At 48.4% G+C, this 17,058-nt stretch overlaps 1 protein-coding gene across 2 annotated transcripts in view; it reads left to right on the plus strand.

The window, feature by feature from the left end:
* Positions 1-297: 297 nt before the first annotated feature.
* Positions 298-17,058, plus strand: part of PRDM11 (PR domain 11) — a 45,553-nt gene continuing 28,792 nt past the window's right edge. Inside the window, exons 1-3 of one of the 2 annotated variants that reach the window (XM_015569514.1) lie at positions 298-459; positions 801-904; positions 1,622-1,884. In XM_015569514.1, coding sequence (XP_015425000.1) covers positions 341-459; positions 801-904; positions 1,622-1,884 — 486 coding nt within the window. In that variant the 5' untranslated portion in view covers positions 298-340. The remainder of the gene's footprint in view (positions 460-800; positions 905-1,621; positions 1,885-17,058) is intronic. The other variant, XM_015569515.1, reaches the window with a different exon arrangement.

The following is a 17,058-nucleotide window of genomic DNA, read 5'->3' on the forward strand; positions in this document are numbered from 1 at the left end:
GCTCCTGCGAGTTCCTCAGACCCTTTGCCCTTTGATTTTGGGGTCCAGGCTGTGCTGTGCAGCCCTGTTTCCTGGCCTGAGCTGCTCCTGGCCCCTGACCCCATGGGGCTGGTGGCTCCAGTCGTCCCCAGGACCAGCCTGGGATAGAAATGGCATTTCCTCTTGGCCAGGCTACAGCTGTTTTTGTTGTCTGTGTTCTCAAGAGCTTCCTCTGGGGATGGCAGGGAGGGTAACCAGATTCCACGGGACCCCCGATTGCCCTCTCCACCACTCACCCCTCTTCCCCTGTCTCTTTGATCCTTTTCCTGTGCTGGTCCCGCCTTCCCATCCCCAGAACAGAATGACTGAGAACATGAAGGAGTGTTTGGCGCAGACCAAGGCAGCTGTGGGGGACATGGTGACCGTGGTGAAGACAGAAGTCTGCTCACCTCTCCGTGACCAGGAGTATGGCCAGCCCTGGTGAGGCCCCTGTGTGGGCACAGGAGAGGGAGAAGGGGGGAATTCCTGGCTGGGTTGGTCGGGTTGGTGGGAGACCCTGCGGAGAGTTCCCATTCCCTGCCCGCGTTCCTTATGCTGCTCTGGGCAGCTCTTGGGACCAGAGAGAAAAACCAAGCAGTGGCCCATCAGGCCTGGTCTCAGGACACCTCCCTCTCCACCTGTCTACTGACCTGATAGGCTGGCTGGGGCTCCTCCCCCTGCCCAGTAGTACCTGTGGCCTCCTGGTCAGGTCCTCAGCTTCTCTGCCCGTCACCCTCTCCGATGACTTCTTTGCTTTCTTTAATGGCCTCTGTCCTGGACAGTTCTAGGAGACCAGACCCCTCGGCCATGGAAGTGGAACCCAAGAAACTGAAGGGGAAGCGTGACCTCATCATGCCCAAAAGTTTCCAGCAAGTGGACTTCTGGTGTAAGTGGAGCTTGGGGCTATTTCCTGGGCTACTCCTCCCTTCACCCACAATCCCCGACCCCATCTCGCTTAGGGAATTTGCAGGGCTAATACTAATGATAGGCCCTCATCTATTATGTACCAGACACAGGTTCATGCCTCAGTTAATCGGCCCCATTAGCCATTGAGGCGGTTGTTATTGGTCCCATTTTCCGGGTCAGGAGACTGAGGCGGCTTGGTGAAGATTAAGAACCCTGCCTCAGGTCCCGCAGCCCACAGATGCAGTTGCATTCAAACCCAGACCTATCTGATTCCAGAGCATGCTCTTTCTTCTACTTTTTCAAACTTGAAACAAAGGCAGTTACTGGCTTCCTCGTTGGCAGGCATGTCCTTGAGCCCCCAGGGAAGATATTGGGTTATTGCTACTGAAGACTCAGGAGCCCGTAGCTGGCTGGGGTGGAGCCAGGGCTGGGCTCGGGGGTGCCAGGCAGTGCTTTCCACTGCCCTTGCTGGTCTCAGGGTGGGCTTCCCATCAGCCCTTCAGCCTCCTCCATGGGGGTCCTACCCCTCCCAACAACTGACAAAGCATTAAGGGTGAGTTAATTAATTGTTCGACCAAGTAGAGCAAGTTAATTTTTAGGTTGATAATTTTGTATGTCCTGAAAATGATGTTATAAATATCCAGAGAGAACCAAGATGCACAAATGTTCCCCACCCCTGCTTTAGAGGCTGGGCAAGTCTGCGAGTCCTGTCAGGAGTACTTCGTGGATGAATGCCCGAAACATGGTCCCCCCGTGTTTGTGTCCGACACACCGGTGCCTGTGGGCCTGCCAGACCGGGCCGCCCTCACCATCCCACAGGGCATGGAGGTGGTCAAGGACACCAATGGGGAGAATGACGTGCGATGCATAAATGAGGTTATCCCCAAAGGCCACATCTTCGGCCCTTATGAGGGACAGATCTCCACCCAGGACAAATCAGCTGGCTTCTTCTCTTGGCTGGTGAGTGTCCCCTGGGCAGTGCCATGTGAGAGGGTGCCAACAAACATGGAAGGGAACCAGCAGGGGGAGCCATCTGCTGGCCCGGCCTGGCTCAAGAGCTTTTTGCCACCATTCCCGAACTGGTGGGTGATGAATCTTGCAGTCCCCTCATGCTAGCTAAGGGGCTGCGACCCTTGGTGGCTGAGGGCCGTGCTGAGGAGCTCACCTGGCAGTAGTCAGCAGAATCCGTGGTGGAGCGATTGCCCTGTGAATCCTCCTTGTGGGTGTCTGGTGGGCCCTTTAGTGGCATTTACGAAAGGTTTGTGTACACCTTTCTCTGGAGCTGGTGACTTGGAGCTGGGGACTGTGGGGATGCAAAGCATGACATTCGGCTCAAAAAGCAGTCATGTTAGGCGCTGGGCTGGTTGCTGGAGGTAAAGCCTTCAATAAGACAGACAGGACCCTGCCTCCAGGGAGTAGGGAGAGCAGGCGTTGAACAAGTACGTGCACATGCGGTCATTGCTGTTGAAGGGGGCAGCAGGAGGCCGCAGTGTTCACAGTGTTCGGGGATTTGGGGTCTGGAGCCCAAGTTCATTATGTCACCCAGCTTTGCTTTTTACTATCTACTCGACCGTGGATGAGTCATTTAACCTCTCTGTGCCTGTTCTGTAACAGGATAATCATAGTTGATGGTGAAGATTAAATAAGTCAAAACTGAAAAGTTCTTAGAGTATTGCCCTTAGTAAGTACTCAGAGAATATCAGCTGTTGTTATTATTGTGCGCCTACACGAGGGGTTTGGGCAAGACTTTCTTTAGCCTGAGATTGGGAGAGTAGATAGCAGTAATAGAAAGGGATGGAAAAATGTTCCCTGGAGACAGAACAGCTGAGAGACGAATTCCGTGAAGTCCTGTGTGGCAACAGCAATGAGCCCGGGAGGCAGTGCGGCAAGGAAAGGGAGGTCAAGCCAGAGTAGCTATGGCCTGTGCACTGCAGGGTCACAGGTTCAATTCCCAGTCAAGGACACATACCTTGGTTGCAGGTTCAGTCCCCGCCTCCGGGCCTGTGGGGTATGTGTGGTATGGGAGGCAACCAGTTGATGTGTTTCTCTCGCAGCGATGTTTCTCTCTTTCTCTCCCCTTCCACTCTCGCTAAAAATCCTTACTGGAAAAAATATCCTTACTCCTTGGGTGAAGATTAAAAAAAAAAATACGAAAGAGAGAGGGAGGCAGGGGCCACATCCTGCTGCATCTCATAAGCCAGGGTCGGTGCATCGTCCCTCCTGTAGGCCAGGGGAACCATTGAAGCATTTCAAGCAGAGGTGTGACTCCAAGAATTGGGGTTCTAAGTGGGAAGCTGGGATGGGGGTTCAGGTAAGGAAAGATGGTGGTTTAAATGCAGGTGCTAGAGGTGGGCATATTTGAGAGAGATTTAGGAGGGAGAGTCTCCAAGATTTAGTGGTAGATGGCATGTGGAGGTGAGGAAGGAGGGTTTTCAAAGATGTAAAGAGGAAGAATTATCTGAGATAACTCTTAGGAGTCAAGCTTGAACAGAGATGGGGGATGTGGGACAGTAGAGAAAGGCAGCCTAGGGGGTAGGTAGGTCATTCATTATGCATGAATGATCTCCTTTGTGCTCGGTGATGGGTTCGCCCTGGGGTACAGTGGTGGGCCTGATCAGACTTGGTTCCTGCCCTCATAGAGTTTAGCAAAGAGGGAATGGGTAAAAGAATAAAACAAATAAATAGAAAATTAGGACTCTAAAAGGTAATGGAGAGAGTGGCTAAGAGAAAAGTGAACAACCACGAAAATTTACATGGCCAGAGGTCAGGGAAGGCTTCCTAATAGTTGACTGCGATGGTAGGAAGAGAATAGCCACCAGGTGAAGATGAGGGGCCTCCAGAAACAGCATATGCAAAGCCCTGAGGCAAGAGAGAGCACAGCATTTTTGAGCACCAGGAAGGCCAGTGTGCCTGGAGTGCAGCCAACACGGGGTGGGGGGGGTGGGGGGGCCTAGAGGAGATGATGAAGGCTTGGCCATTATAGAGCCCAGGGGTCCAAATTGGGACTTTTGTTCTTTAGTTTAAGGACAATCAGGAAAGTTTATTTGTTTTGAAAGGGCTACTTTGGCCACAGCATGGAGAACTGATGGGGGTGGTGAAGGCATTGGTCAAGAATGGATGCCCACACCCTGTTTAGAGTGCTGTGGTGATTCTCTGAGTCGACCATACCACAGGCTGGGGCTCAGGTGGGAGCAGAGACATGGAGACCCGTGAAGTGGTTTGTGAACTGTTTTAAAGATGAAAGAGGTTTGACTTGGGAATAAACTAATTGCCCTGAGTAAGGGAGAGGGAAGCGTCCAGAACAATCCCTGCAGTGTCCTCACCCCAGCTCAGGGGTGGCACCTTTCTCTGAGGAATGGGAATTGCCAGAGGGGGACTGGGATGAGGGAAGGATCTTGGTTTTGGACTTGTTGAGTTGGAGTGACATCAAGATAGCCTAGTGACATGTCACGTAGGCATTTTGACATGGGGGTTGAGAGCTTGGAAAGGAGGTATGGAAGTGTCCCTTCTGAAGTCACCTGTGCAGAAATGGTCAGAGAGGTCAGGGCATGGAGGGCACCTCCAGGGAGAACAGGCTGAGTGAGATAGAGAGGGCTTATGACTTAGCTTTGAGGAACGTCGGCAGTTAGTGGTTCAGAAGGGTTGCTTAGTCCTGGAAGGGAGACAGAGAAAGAGCAGCCTGCGGGGTAGGAGCCCAGAATGGCTACGAGTGTCAGATTCTGCTGAGAAGCCAAGCAAGCGAAGGGCTTAATAGTGTCCATGGGATTCAGTGCCAGGGAAGTCATTGGTGACTTTAGCAAGAGCTGTTACTATAAGATAATGGTCCTCAATCTGGAGTAATTTGCTCCCCTCTCCCCCCACCCATGGGACCTTTGGCAATGTCTGGAGACATTTTTGGCCATCCCAACTCAGGATGGGGCTACGCCATGGGCATCTAGAAGGTGGAGGCCCGGATGCTGCTCAGTGTTTCATAGTGCACAGGCTCGCCTCCCGCAACACAAAATGATCTGGCCTCAAATGCCAATAGTACCGCACGGGGAACCCCTGCAGAAGAGTGATGAGATGGAAACCTTATTAGAATGGAGGTGAGCAGCAGAGTCACGTCTCAGGTGATTGATTAGAGATAAGAAGCAAGGAGAGAGACAGGGCATAGGAAGGGTGACGGCTGGAGGGAGGCATGGGGTCAAAGGAGTTTGTTCATGACAGACTTGAACATTCTTAAGGAACCCAGTGAAGGATTCTTAGAGTAGAGATAAGGCGTGATGGATAAGCTTTTATATTGCCTGAGAATGTTCAGATGGAGACACTGGATATGGGAAGGGGTGGGTCAGCATTTTTTTTCTGTCATGGGAGGAATATCCTAGAGCAGCGGTTCTCAACCTGTGGGTCGCGACCCCTCTGGGGGTCAAACGACCCTTTCACAGGGGTCGCCTAAGACCATCGGAAAACACATATATAATTACATATTGTTTTTGTGATTAATCACTGTGCTTTAATTATGTTCAATTTGTAACAATAAAAATACATCCGTGTATCAGATATTTACATTACGATTCATAACAGTAACAAAATTATAGTTATGAAGTAGCAACGAAAATAATTTTATGGTTGGGGGTCACCACAACATGAGGAACTGTATTAAAGGGTCGCGGCATTAGGAAGGTTGAGAAACACACTGTCCTAGAGGCTTGGAGAAGATGGAGGGGAGTAAGGATAGTTGGCCAGATAATGGCCCCCCAAGGATGCCCATGTCCTGATCCCCAGAACCTGTGACTGTTATCTTACAAGCAGAAGGGACTTTGCCGATGTGATTTAATTAAGGATCTTGAGATGGAGAAATTGTCTCGGGTTACCTGGTGGCCCAGTGTAATCACATGCATATTTGTAAGGGGAGGCAGGAGAGTCAGGGTCAGAGACCAAAGATGGGAAGATGCTCTCCTGCTGACCTTGAAGATACAGGAAGGAGCCAGGAGCCAAGGCGGGCAGGCAGCCTTTAAAAGCCGGGAAGTTCAAGGAAACACATTCTTTCTTGGAGCCTCCAGAAAGCACGCAGTCCTGCTCATATCTTGATTTTAGGACGTAGGATCTCCAGAACTGTGAGTTAAGGAATGTATGTTGTTTTAAGCCACTGTGTTTGTAGTGGGTTGTCACAGCAGCGATAGGAAACTAAGCCAGTGGGCTTATGTGTTTGGGGGCCATCTGCTGAGACATGCGGAGAGGTAGAGAGTGGTGGTCTGACACTGAGGAGAATGGAGAAGGCGAGTTCGGGTTGGGAGGAGTACAGTGGGAGGTGCCCAGCAGATGCCCAGGTGGAGCTGCCCAGAGGCTCACTGGTGTGTGTGGGCCCGCAGCCCAGGGAATATAGGGCAGTGATGGTGAACCTTTTGAGCTCGGTGTGTCAGCATTTTGAAAAAACCCTAATTTAACGCTTGTGTCACATATAGAATTTTTTTGATATTTGCAACCATAGTAAAACAAAGACTTATATTTTTGATATTTATTTTATATATTTAAATGCCATTTAACAAAGAAAAATGAACCAAAAAAATGAGTTCGCGTGTCACCTCTGACACATGTGTCATAGGTTCGCCATCACTGGTCTAGGGGAAACTAAGCAAATAAATGTATGCATTTATGCAACGGGAGCCCTGGGACAGGGTGGCCGAGGGGTCAGTGCTGTGGAGGGTGAGAAGCTTGAGGCCTGAGAGCGCATGTGGCTCTGGCAGTACACAGGTCCCGGTGTCCTTGGCAGGGGCAGTTTCACAGCAAAAGCCACATTGCTGTGGACTGAGAGGTGGATGAGTGGGAGGCGGGAGAGGGGCCCAGTGAAGATGGCTGGCTTACTTTATAAGTCTGGCTGCTCACTGAGCAATGATTAAATGCCAAGTGTGTACTACATTCCTCCTCACAACAGTCTCACAGTGGAAGGTTGCTGCCCTCTTGTTCAAATGGGGGCACCCAGGACTGAAGAGGTTAAGTGGCCCCAACTCTCACAACAACTGGTACATGGTAGACTTGGGCTCCTTCAAAGATAGCCCCTGTCCATGACGCCATGGGGCCTTAAGGAATTCCTTCATAGGAAGACATGGCAGGAGGTGGATCTGCGAGTGTGTTTACGTGTCCAACCTCACAGACACAGAGCCACTCCCAAGCACTGGGCCCTGAGCGGGGAGCTCTGGGGCTAACAGTAATACATGAGGTTTGCTCTGTGTTCTTCCAGAACCTGTGGTCCAGCTACGGGGAGCAGGGGCCGAGATGGATGAGGAAGGAGGCAGCTTATTCCCAACCAAGTAATATGCAGGCAGAGTGTTGCTGGTGACTGTAGTGCTGTAGGGCAGGGAGGGGGAATTGGTTTTGGCAGGGCAGATTGGAGATGGGTCTTGAAGGATGAGTAGAAGTTCAACAGAGGAGGCTGTGGGCTTCTCGGCCTGCAGGAAAATCTCGGGGGAGAAAATCTAGGGCCATGCCCAGGGCAGTGCTAGGATCCCGTCCTCCCTCACCACAGTAGAGTCTGCACCTGGGGACAGCGCAGCCAGGCAAGCTGGGGTCTGTAAAGCAGGCAGCTTCCTAGGTATACAGCCTGGCGTGGGTCTGGGGTCTGGAGGAAAGGGAGACGAGGAAGGCCTGGGGTTGCAGCCTGGTCATAGACCCGCTCCGCTGGTCAGGGGTGGGCGTGGCACATGGTGCCTCGATGGGGCCAGAGGCCAGCAGGCTGCACCCCTGCAGGCTCCTTCCTAGGACTATGAGCTGTAGCATGTGGATGGGTGAGGGGAGGGAGTGGCTGGAGGTCTCATGTGAAGGCTTTGACCTTCGCGATCTAGAGAAGTGAGAGGCCTTAAAGGCCCAGAGAGAACAAATATGCAAAATGGCTCAAGAAAGCAGGGCCTGTGTGTGTGTGTGTGTGTGTGTGTGTGTGTATTGCGTGTGTTGTGTGTGTGTGTATGTTGTGTGTATGTTGTATGTGTGTGGTGTGTGTGTATATGTTGTATGTTTGTGTGTATCTCAGATGGGTTGGATCAGGATCCGGAAGCCCCACATTCTAAATAAGCTGCATTCATTTGCAAATACTGTTCCAAAGCCATACTTGATGTCCTTTCCTGACCTTCTGCTGCCTTCAAAAACTCTGGCCTCCATCCAACACCACATATTTCCTCCCACAAGTCCTCAGCGTGTACACTGTACTCCAGTAGAAGTGGTGGCATTAATGGCCACATAGCCATTAATGTTTATTGAGCACTTACTCCATGTCTGGGTTTGCTCGGCACCTTATAGCAAGATCCCATTCGATCCTAGTGATGCCTCTGTGAAGTAGATATCATTCTACCCATTATACAGTTGAGAAAACTGAGGCCTAGTGAGGGTGAGTCATTCTTCACAAAGCTAAACAGCCAGTGAGTCACTGAACTGGGAGAATGTGACTCGAGAGCCCACTCTCCCATTCTGCCTCCTGTTCCTCCTCATTTCCCTTCCTCGCCTCACCTTTTCCTACCTCCTGGCCTTGGTTGACTGTCCTGTTCATCTTTCCCATAACCTTTTCGTCTCCCCTCAACCAGTGGGAACGCTGGTCCTAGTGCGTGCAGTGTGGTGTAGAGACACGGCCTGGATTTAGATGGACCCCATGGCCAGTTCCACTTTGCACCTCTCCTTCATGGCCTGGCCTCCTTGGAAGGAGTTTTGTACTCCCTTCAGGCTGTTTATAAGAGAAAGGCCCCTCCTTTTGCTTTCTCAGCTCCGTGGGAATTATAAACTCCATCAATCATTGCCAAGGTCTGCAGGCTGCCCTCAGACACAGCAGGCCGCAGACGATGCGCAGGCACGAGGTGCTTGAGGAGGGCCATGCAGCCATGTGGTCCCATGAAGGGGCTGGAGAAAGAGGAGGCCAGCACAGGGCTTCTATTTCAGGTTTTTACTTGAACCCAGCCTTGTTCCAGAAGGGATGTAGGGCAGCCTAGCAGGATACATAAAATATAACATGATCGCATATTAAAACTGGGAGAGAGATTAAGAAAGAAAAACAAGGGTGGAGGCCCTAAATGGAGCCAGGAAGGAGGCTAATAATGTATACCGTAATGACCTGTATATGCGCTTTTAGTACGTGGGGTCCACATCTGGCAGCCCCTGGGAAGGGCCAGCCCGAGCAGCTGCCAGCGCGTTCTGTCCGTAACGTGAGAAGTCCCAGGTAGGTCAGCCCCTATGGGTACTGACTCCGGATGAGAGACTTCCCGGAGGTCCTTGTAAGGAGGATACTGTGTGGTGGGTTTGCTCACCTGCTGTCATGTCAGTCAGCCTCTCTGCCGGCCAGACGCCTACTGTCCTGGGGGGACGCAGGCGTGAAATGGTGTTGCCGCGTTTTCCATTCCAGCTTCTATCGTAAAGTGGGGATTTGTTTTAAAACATGAAATTGGATGTGCGAAGGTTCACGGCAGGGCCTCTGAAAACCTCTAAGTAACGGGATCGATGGAAGTGTAGGCAGACACTTATGATGTCGTGAGATGTCATTGCCAAGGGGCTTTTTTTTTTTTTTTTTACCAAGTGTTGGGGAGCCCGGAGAAGGGAGGAACAATGGGCTTGTCTGGGAAGAAAAGTAGGGACAAATGAGGCAGCTGGGCATGTATGGGTGCACCGGCATCAACAGGTGCTTTTCATGCTTGTGGGTTAATTGCTATGAACTCTTTATTTTGGAAATGTCCAACCTTGTAGAAGAGTGATAGTATAATGAATACCACACACCCGGTGATATCGACGCTTTGGAAGAGTTTAGGCCACTTGTTTGCAGAATGTTCCACAGTTTCCATTGTTTCCTCGTGATCCATTCAGGTTATAGTTTTTTGGTTCAGACATGTGTCTTTCTCATTGTGGGTGGCAGAAGGCACAGATGTCTGTCTGTCTTTTACCAGATGGTTTTACCAATGATTATTGATCCTTGCTTGTATCAATTATTATTCATAGTTTAAAATGATTTTTAACTATTCCTCCTACCTTTATTACTTGACATTCTTTTTTAAAAAAAAAAAGTTTTTAAAAAAGTGTTCAGTTTGGCCAGTGTGGCTCAGTGTGGTTGGAGCATCATGCTGTACACTGAAAGGTTGAGAGTTTGATTCCTGGTCAAGGTTGTGGGTTTGATCCACTGTTCGGTGACGTGTGGGAGGGAGGCAACCGATTGGCGTTTCTCTCTTGTGTTGATGTTTCTTTCTCTCGCTCCCTTCTCTCTAAAAACCAGTGATTTTTTAAAAAAAATTTTAAGTCCTCAAATTCACCCTCACCCTATCCCCCATTTACAATTTATTTTTAGTATCAGTATGGACTCATGAATTCTTCTTCTCTTCCATGAGTTCTAGTCTGTTACTGTCATTTTTTTTTTTAATGTTTAAATGGCTCTAGAACTGACCAGTGTGCACTTGTTCACACCGGCTTCTTCTTATTGTTTTAGCACTTCCTTACTTTCTGATGCGAAAAGGTATTCCAGCCATCTCTCTCAGGAGCTCTGATTCATTTTAGTGGGTAATGGTGTTTAGAAACCAGGATCTCCAAGTGGTAGGTGTGCACATTGTGACTGGGGTTTCCTTGCCTCTAGGCCTGACCTGGATTTTGAGGGATGAGTTGAAATGAGTGGCCTTCAGAGTCAGGAATTGAGGGAACACAAATCGCAAGCTGTGGGCACAGCATGTACAAAGGCCCAGGGGCACGGGTATAATGTTGAGGTTGGGGAAGTAACAGGAAATAGCAGGAGTAGAGTGTGCTCAGAAGGAAAAGTGGAAGAAAATGCCAGAATAAAAGTCACTTTCCTCCTGATCTATGATGTTATGGACCCTAAGGTACTCTTGATTCAATAGCAGTTCTTCCCAGGAGTAAAAATATGTACCTGGATCCTAAGATTCCTCTTAACACCAGAAATATTTAATGAGCTCGGCTTGTATAATTATTTTATCAATACTGGTAGCTTGGTTTTTGGATCATAAATAAAACCAAAGATTCCCCCCAAAATATAAAATGCTATTGAACCAGTCTGTGATTCTCAAAGTCTTTCTAGTGGAACCAAAGTAGATCGTGAAAAACTACGCTGAACGGCCCAGTATTTCCCTATGACCCAGGTCCTACTTGACCTTCTTCATTCCTTGTCTCCTGAGCACCTCGACAGCAGTGCTGTCCCTCACTTATGTTGTGTTCAGGTGACTTTTAATGTTCATGGGGTCCCAACATTACATTCATTTTATTCTAATGTTACTTAAAAAGGTGTGCACCTAAAGCTAGAGAGAAACAACGCATCTTATAGCTTTTAAACAACGATAAAACCAAGACAGATTTGCAAACATAAAATGAACAAGAACTACACAAACCAACAGAACTCAAATTAAGAAAGTCAGCTTACTGTGTTGGATGATGTTCTCCTGGGACTAGGCTGGCCATGGTAGTGACGACAGAGACAGATTGTTTAGCCTTTGGCATGCCTATGCGCCTGTGGGTATCTGTATTTTCTTTGTCTCTTTGACAAAGAAAATCGTTTATTAGTGCAATGGCCATGATGTGTCTTGGTCTTTTCTTTGCCCAAATGCATCATGTACATGTTAAATTTGCATCGGTTCTTTCTTCGCAGGCTAAGGTTAAGCAATAATAACTGGTGTTGTACAGTCAGCTGCTACTGTGTAACAAGCCACCTCCAAATTCAATGGCATGGAACAGGAGTCAGCCAACTTTTTGTGTAAAGGGCCAAATAGTCAGTGTTTTAGGCTTTGTGAACCATGCAGAGTATGTCACAACTACGCAATTCTGCCATGGTGGTGTGAGAGCAGCCACAGGTGGGGCAGGTTCTCGTGCAACTTCATTGATGGGTACTGAAATTGGAATTCCCAGTAATCTTCACACGATGAAAGTGTCTTCTTTTGATTTATTTTTAACCATTTGGAAATGTACAACTATTCTTAGCTGGTGGGCTATACAAAAGCAGGTGGCAGGCTGCATTTAGCCTGCAGGCCATAGTTTGCTGACCCCAGTGTAGAACAACAATCATTATTCCTGCCCATGTATGTGCCATTGACTGGCTCGGTGGACTTAGCTGGGCGTGGCTGGGCTGCTCTGCCTCCGGCTTCAGTCCAGGGAGTGTGGCTCCTCCTGGTGGAGCTAGGTGTGCTCCACGTGTGCGGGTTCTGGACTCCTATCATTGAGGTATTCATATCTGGGGCTGGAGATTAGGCGCTTGAGCTTTGAAGTCCTGGTCCCATGATTAGCTGGGTAGCCCTGGACAAGTCACCTGGCTCCCTGGGAAAACGCTTCTGGCAAAGGCAGAGGCCCTGGAGGGCAAGCCCATCCTCACAAGTACATTTCAACTCTTTGCTTGCATCATGTGTGTTAACATCCCATTGGCCAAACAAATAATCTGGCTGAATCCAAGGTCAAGGAGCAAACTACTGCAGAGTCATCCATCCGGCCAAGGGTGATAGGGAGGGGCAAGAACTGGGGCCAAGAATTCAGTCTGCCACAAGTGCCAGCTCGGTCACAGCACAATACTTTTGTGTGGATGGAAGTCTCATGGTTAGTCCCTTATGTTGATATTTTTAAATGAAAACACTGAATGAAAAATTCTTAGAACTTTCAGATCTTGAGACTATATTCAAAGACCCTACGTTGAGAAACAACAATTTCTAATAAACTTCCTAGCTGTGAACATAGGGAATTTGGGGTTTTCTCGTGTTTGAAAGTTCCTCCAATAGAGGTCTTGTTTGATCTACACCCCTGGAGCCTGTTTCAGAACCCCTAAACCTTGGTTGATCCTCAACAAGTACTAGGTCGGGTTGTTGCATGATGATAACACAATAGTAACAATAGCTGCCATTTATTGGGAATTAAGAGATTTGTGTGTCTTTTAAAAATATATATATTTTATTGATTTTAGAGAGGAAAGGAGAGGGGGGAGAGAGAAACATCAATGATGAAAGATAATCATTGATTGGCTGCCTCCTGCACGTCCCCGACTGGGGATAGAGCCCGCAACCAGGGCATGTGCCCTTGGCTGGAATCGAACCCAGGACTCCTCAGTCCACAGGCTGACACTCTATCCATTGAGCCAAACCAGCTAGGGCAGATTTGTGTGTCTTAACTCTACATCCTCACAAGCATACTGTGAGTTAGGTACTATTGTGTTCCTAGTACAGATTGGGAAACTGAGGCTTAAAGAGCCAGGTGACTTGTCCAGGGCTACCCAGCTAATGGAGGGACCAGGACTTCAAACCAAAGCTCAAGCTCCTAATCTCCAGCCCCGGATATGAATATCTCAATGAACTTGGCGCCCCCGCCCCACTCATGTGGGAACCTCCTGTTTCTCTAGAGAATAATTTTCAGGCCGAAGATATAAGATTGTTTCTTTTTTCTTATCTGATTGCTGCTGGTGAATATATGGCAGATTTAATTTTTTTTAGCAGCTTTATCGAGATATAAGTCACATACCATACAATTCACCTATTTAAAGTGTATAATTCAGTGGTCTTTAATATATTCATATATATACAACCATCTTCTTAAGAAGAAATGCTGTGTTTTAGCTGTCACCCCATCTCTTCTCCCCGCTCCCTCCCAGCCCTAGGCAACCACTAATGTACTTTCTGTCTGTATAGATTGCTTTGTGCTGTGCATTTCATATGAATGAGATCGTACAGTATATAGTCTTTTGTGACGGGCTTCTGTCACTTAGCTTAATGTTTTCAAGGTTGTAACATGTATCATCTTTTTCTGGCCAAATAATACTCCATCTCATAGAAATACATTTTTTTTTATCCATTCACCAGTTGATGGACAGTTGGATTGTTTTCACTTGTTAGCTATAATGAGTAATGCTCCTATAAACACTTGTGTACAGGTTTCTTTGTGGGCTTATGATTTTATTTCTCTTGGGTGCATACCACGGAGTGGGGTTGCTGGGTCACGTGGTAACTCTGTATTTAATCATTTGAGGAACGGCCACACTGTTTTCCAGAGTATCTGGACCATTTTACATTCCTACCGATAATATCTGAGGGCTCTGATTTCTCTACATCCTGCTGACATATGTGGTTATTTGACTTTTTAATTCTAGCCATCCTAGCCTGTCCATGGACAGTAGGTTAGGGACCCAGATCTGAATCATCTCAGAGGCGTCCCTATAGCTTCAGTGTTCCTGTTTCTGGATGTAGCAGATGCCAGAGTTCAAGTTCAAATTCTTTATCTCTCTCTGCCTCTCTGTTTGCTGGACTGGGAAGTAGCTGGAGAACAGAAGTGATGCTGTCTGCCTCCTGGGGTTCTGGGAGGAGCGTCTGAGATGTGAGGTACGAAAGCGCTTTGTCAACCATGAATGGCTTCACAAATCATTTTTGTGAACGCTCTGCTCTAAGACGAGGTGTAGGGCTGAAAATCAAAACGTTTTATGGGTTTGATGGATTCCTGGAAAGTTGCAAGCAAATCAGGTTTTTGAAAATCCAATCTCCGCAGCATTCGGTTATGTCATCATTTAGGAGAGGCCAACAGTGAATCCTCGATTGCGGCAGACATTCTGTGGCAAAGCAGAATATTCCTCCCTATTAAATGCATGTTCACACAGCAAATTTGCTCAAACCAGAGGAGAAGATGGGAGTTCAGAGAGGATTCCAGGACATTTCTGGTGATTCTGACAAGGTCATTTGGGGGAGCTTGTGGGTAGCATCCCTCACTCTGCAGAGTGCTTAAGAGCACGGGCTATACTGGCAGAGACCTGAGTTTGAACTCCAGTTTCCCCATGCATTTCCTTTGTGGTCTTGGGCAAGTTACCTAGCAACCCTGAGCCTCAGTTTCCTAATCTATAAAATGGGGATGATAATAGTAGCTACTTCATAGAGTTGTGAGAATTTATGAGACAGAGTACTTGGCACTGCTCTATGAATGGCAGCTGTTGATGTTTTAGTATTGATGCCTTTATGAAATAACACCATGATCAGGATGAACACTGTGGTTCACATGGACCATGCTTGACCCAGGGGACTGAAACTCATGCTTTCATGTTATTTTCTGAGGATCTGTTCACACGCAATCTTAATGTTAGATGACTTTTAGAGGTCGTTTAGGACAGATTTGCACTCAGTGGAGAAATCTTTTCTTCAGCCTCAGACAGAGGGTCACCCAGCTACTGCTGAAATTCCTCTGGTAACAAGGAGCTCACCACCTCACAACACCAGCATCTTCCAAGTGCATGCTGGTCCTGGTCATGCCTCCCCAGTGTAGCAGTCCTTCCTACACTGATGATGGCTCTGCTTTCTCTGGCCTCTTCTTCTCTAGGCTAAGGGATCCCATTACCGTGCTGACCATCCTTCTTTGATCAAGTCCAGGTTGTGAAAGTCCTTCTCGCATCTCAGTTCTCAGAGCACGGGCTGGTCTCAGAATTGCCAGGCTCAGAGGGTGCACGGAGTTGAACTCCAAGGATAATAAAAGGGAGGACTCTGGGAAACCAGGCTTCGGGGGCTTGGTCCCAAGCATCTGGCCCTGGGTGGCCAGGATCACCTCAATCCAGGACTGGAGGACCATATCCTGATCTCCATTTAGGGTAGCCTGGGCTCATCCCTGACAAATGACATGGTCTGTATGCCCTGTGTGATCCTGCCAGTCACTGCTCCCTTTGCCTAGAACACCCTGGCCCTCCTCTTCTTCAAGATCTCAGCTTAGCCCTAGCTGGTTTGGCTCAGTGGATAGAGTGTTGGCCTGTGGACTGAAGGGTCCTTGGTTCGATTCCAGTCGTGGGAACATGCCTGGGTTTCAGGCTCAATCCCCAGTAGGGGGTGTGCAGGAGACAGCCAATCAATGATTGTCTCTCATCATTGATGTTTCTGTCTCTCTCCCTGTCCCTTCCTTCTGAAATCAATAAAAATATATTTAAGAATATTTTAGGGAAATAAAAGGACCTCAGCTTAGATTCCACATCCCCAAGAAGGTCCTCAACTGACCCCCAGGTACAGGGCTGCAGCTTAGAGTTCCCATATTCCACAGAATTCCTCACCACAGTACTGACCAGGTGATATCACGGTGTATCCCCCTGGACCATGCGTTTTGTGAGAGCAAAGACCTTCTCTGCCTGGATTACCATTTCATCCTAAGATCCATGGCTGCTTCTTTAGTGATATTTATTGAATGAATGAGTGCTTAATTTGAGAAAAATCCTGCTTGGTGGGAAAGATAAGCCAACAAACATCCTTCAGTTAATCTCCGGATCTGAACCCAGCAACAGAGGTCGTAGGCAGCTTCCAGGTCCCACACAACTCCCACCCAGGCCTCTCTGCCAGTTGACGCTGCAAAAAGGCTCATTACAACATCCCAATATTGAGCTACAGAAATCCCATCGCTCAGAATTAATCATAACTAACATTTGTTCCCTTCACTAATGATCACTATCTTGATCATAGTGCTAATAGTAATCATTTGTTGAATGCCTTCTACATCAGTCATTACAGCAGTGCTGTGAGGTTGGCTTTTAGTCCATTTTATAGATAATGAAACTGAGGCATGGCCAGTGAAGTCACCTGCCCAAGGCCGCTCACCTGTAAGTGGCAGGGGGGAGGATGGGTGGGGGGGGCTGTGGTTCTAGCCAGTTCCTCTGGCTCTATGGCTTGTATCACCCATACAAGGTATTCCTGCATTTGACTTCCAGGTCTACAGATGCTTCGCATTTGCCCCTAGGAGAGAGAGGAGTAATCAGAAAATGATGATGGATAGGAATAAAGTATGGGGTTCTATGAGATTCTAGGAGAGGGTTCTTGAAGACTGGGGCATTGTCTGTGGAGACTGCTGGGGAGGGGAACTGAGCTGCATGTTTTCTCTTGTTGTCTGAGAGTTTTAAACCACAAGGTAGTATCCTATATAATAAAAGGGTAATATGCAAATTGACCCTAATGGCAGAATGACTGGTCGCTATGACACGCACTGACCACCAGGGGCAGATGCTCAATGCAGGAGCTGCCCCCTGGTGGTCAGTGCGCTCCAATAGGGGGAGCTCTGCTCAGCCACAAGCTTCTCCCTGGGAGTGCTAAGGATGTCCGACTGCAGCTTAGGCAGGGAGCAGGCCTAAGCCAGCAGTTGGACATCCCCCGAGGGCTCCCGGGCTGCCAGAGGGATGTCTAACTGCCAGCTTAAGCCCAATCCCCC

Source organism: Myotis davidii, unplaced genomic scaffold, assembly GCF_000327345.1.
Source record: "Myotis davidii unplaced genomic scaffold, ASM32734v1 scaffold265, whole genome shotgun sequence".
Lineage (NCBI taxonomy): Eukaryota > Metazoa > Chordata > Mammalia > Chiroptera > Vespertilionidae > Myotis > Myotis davidii.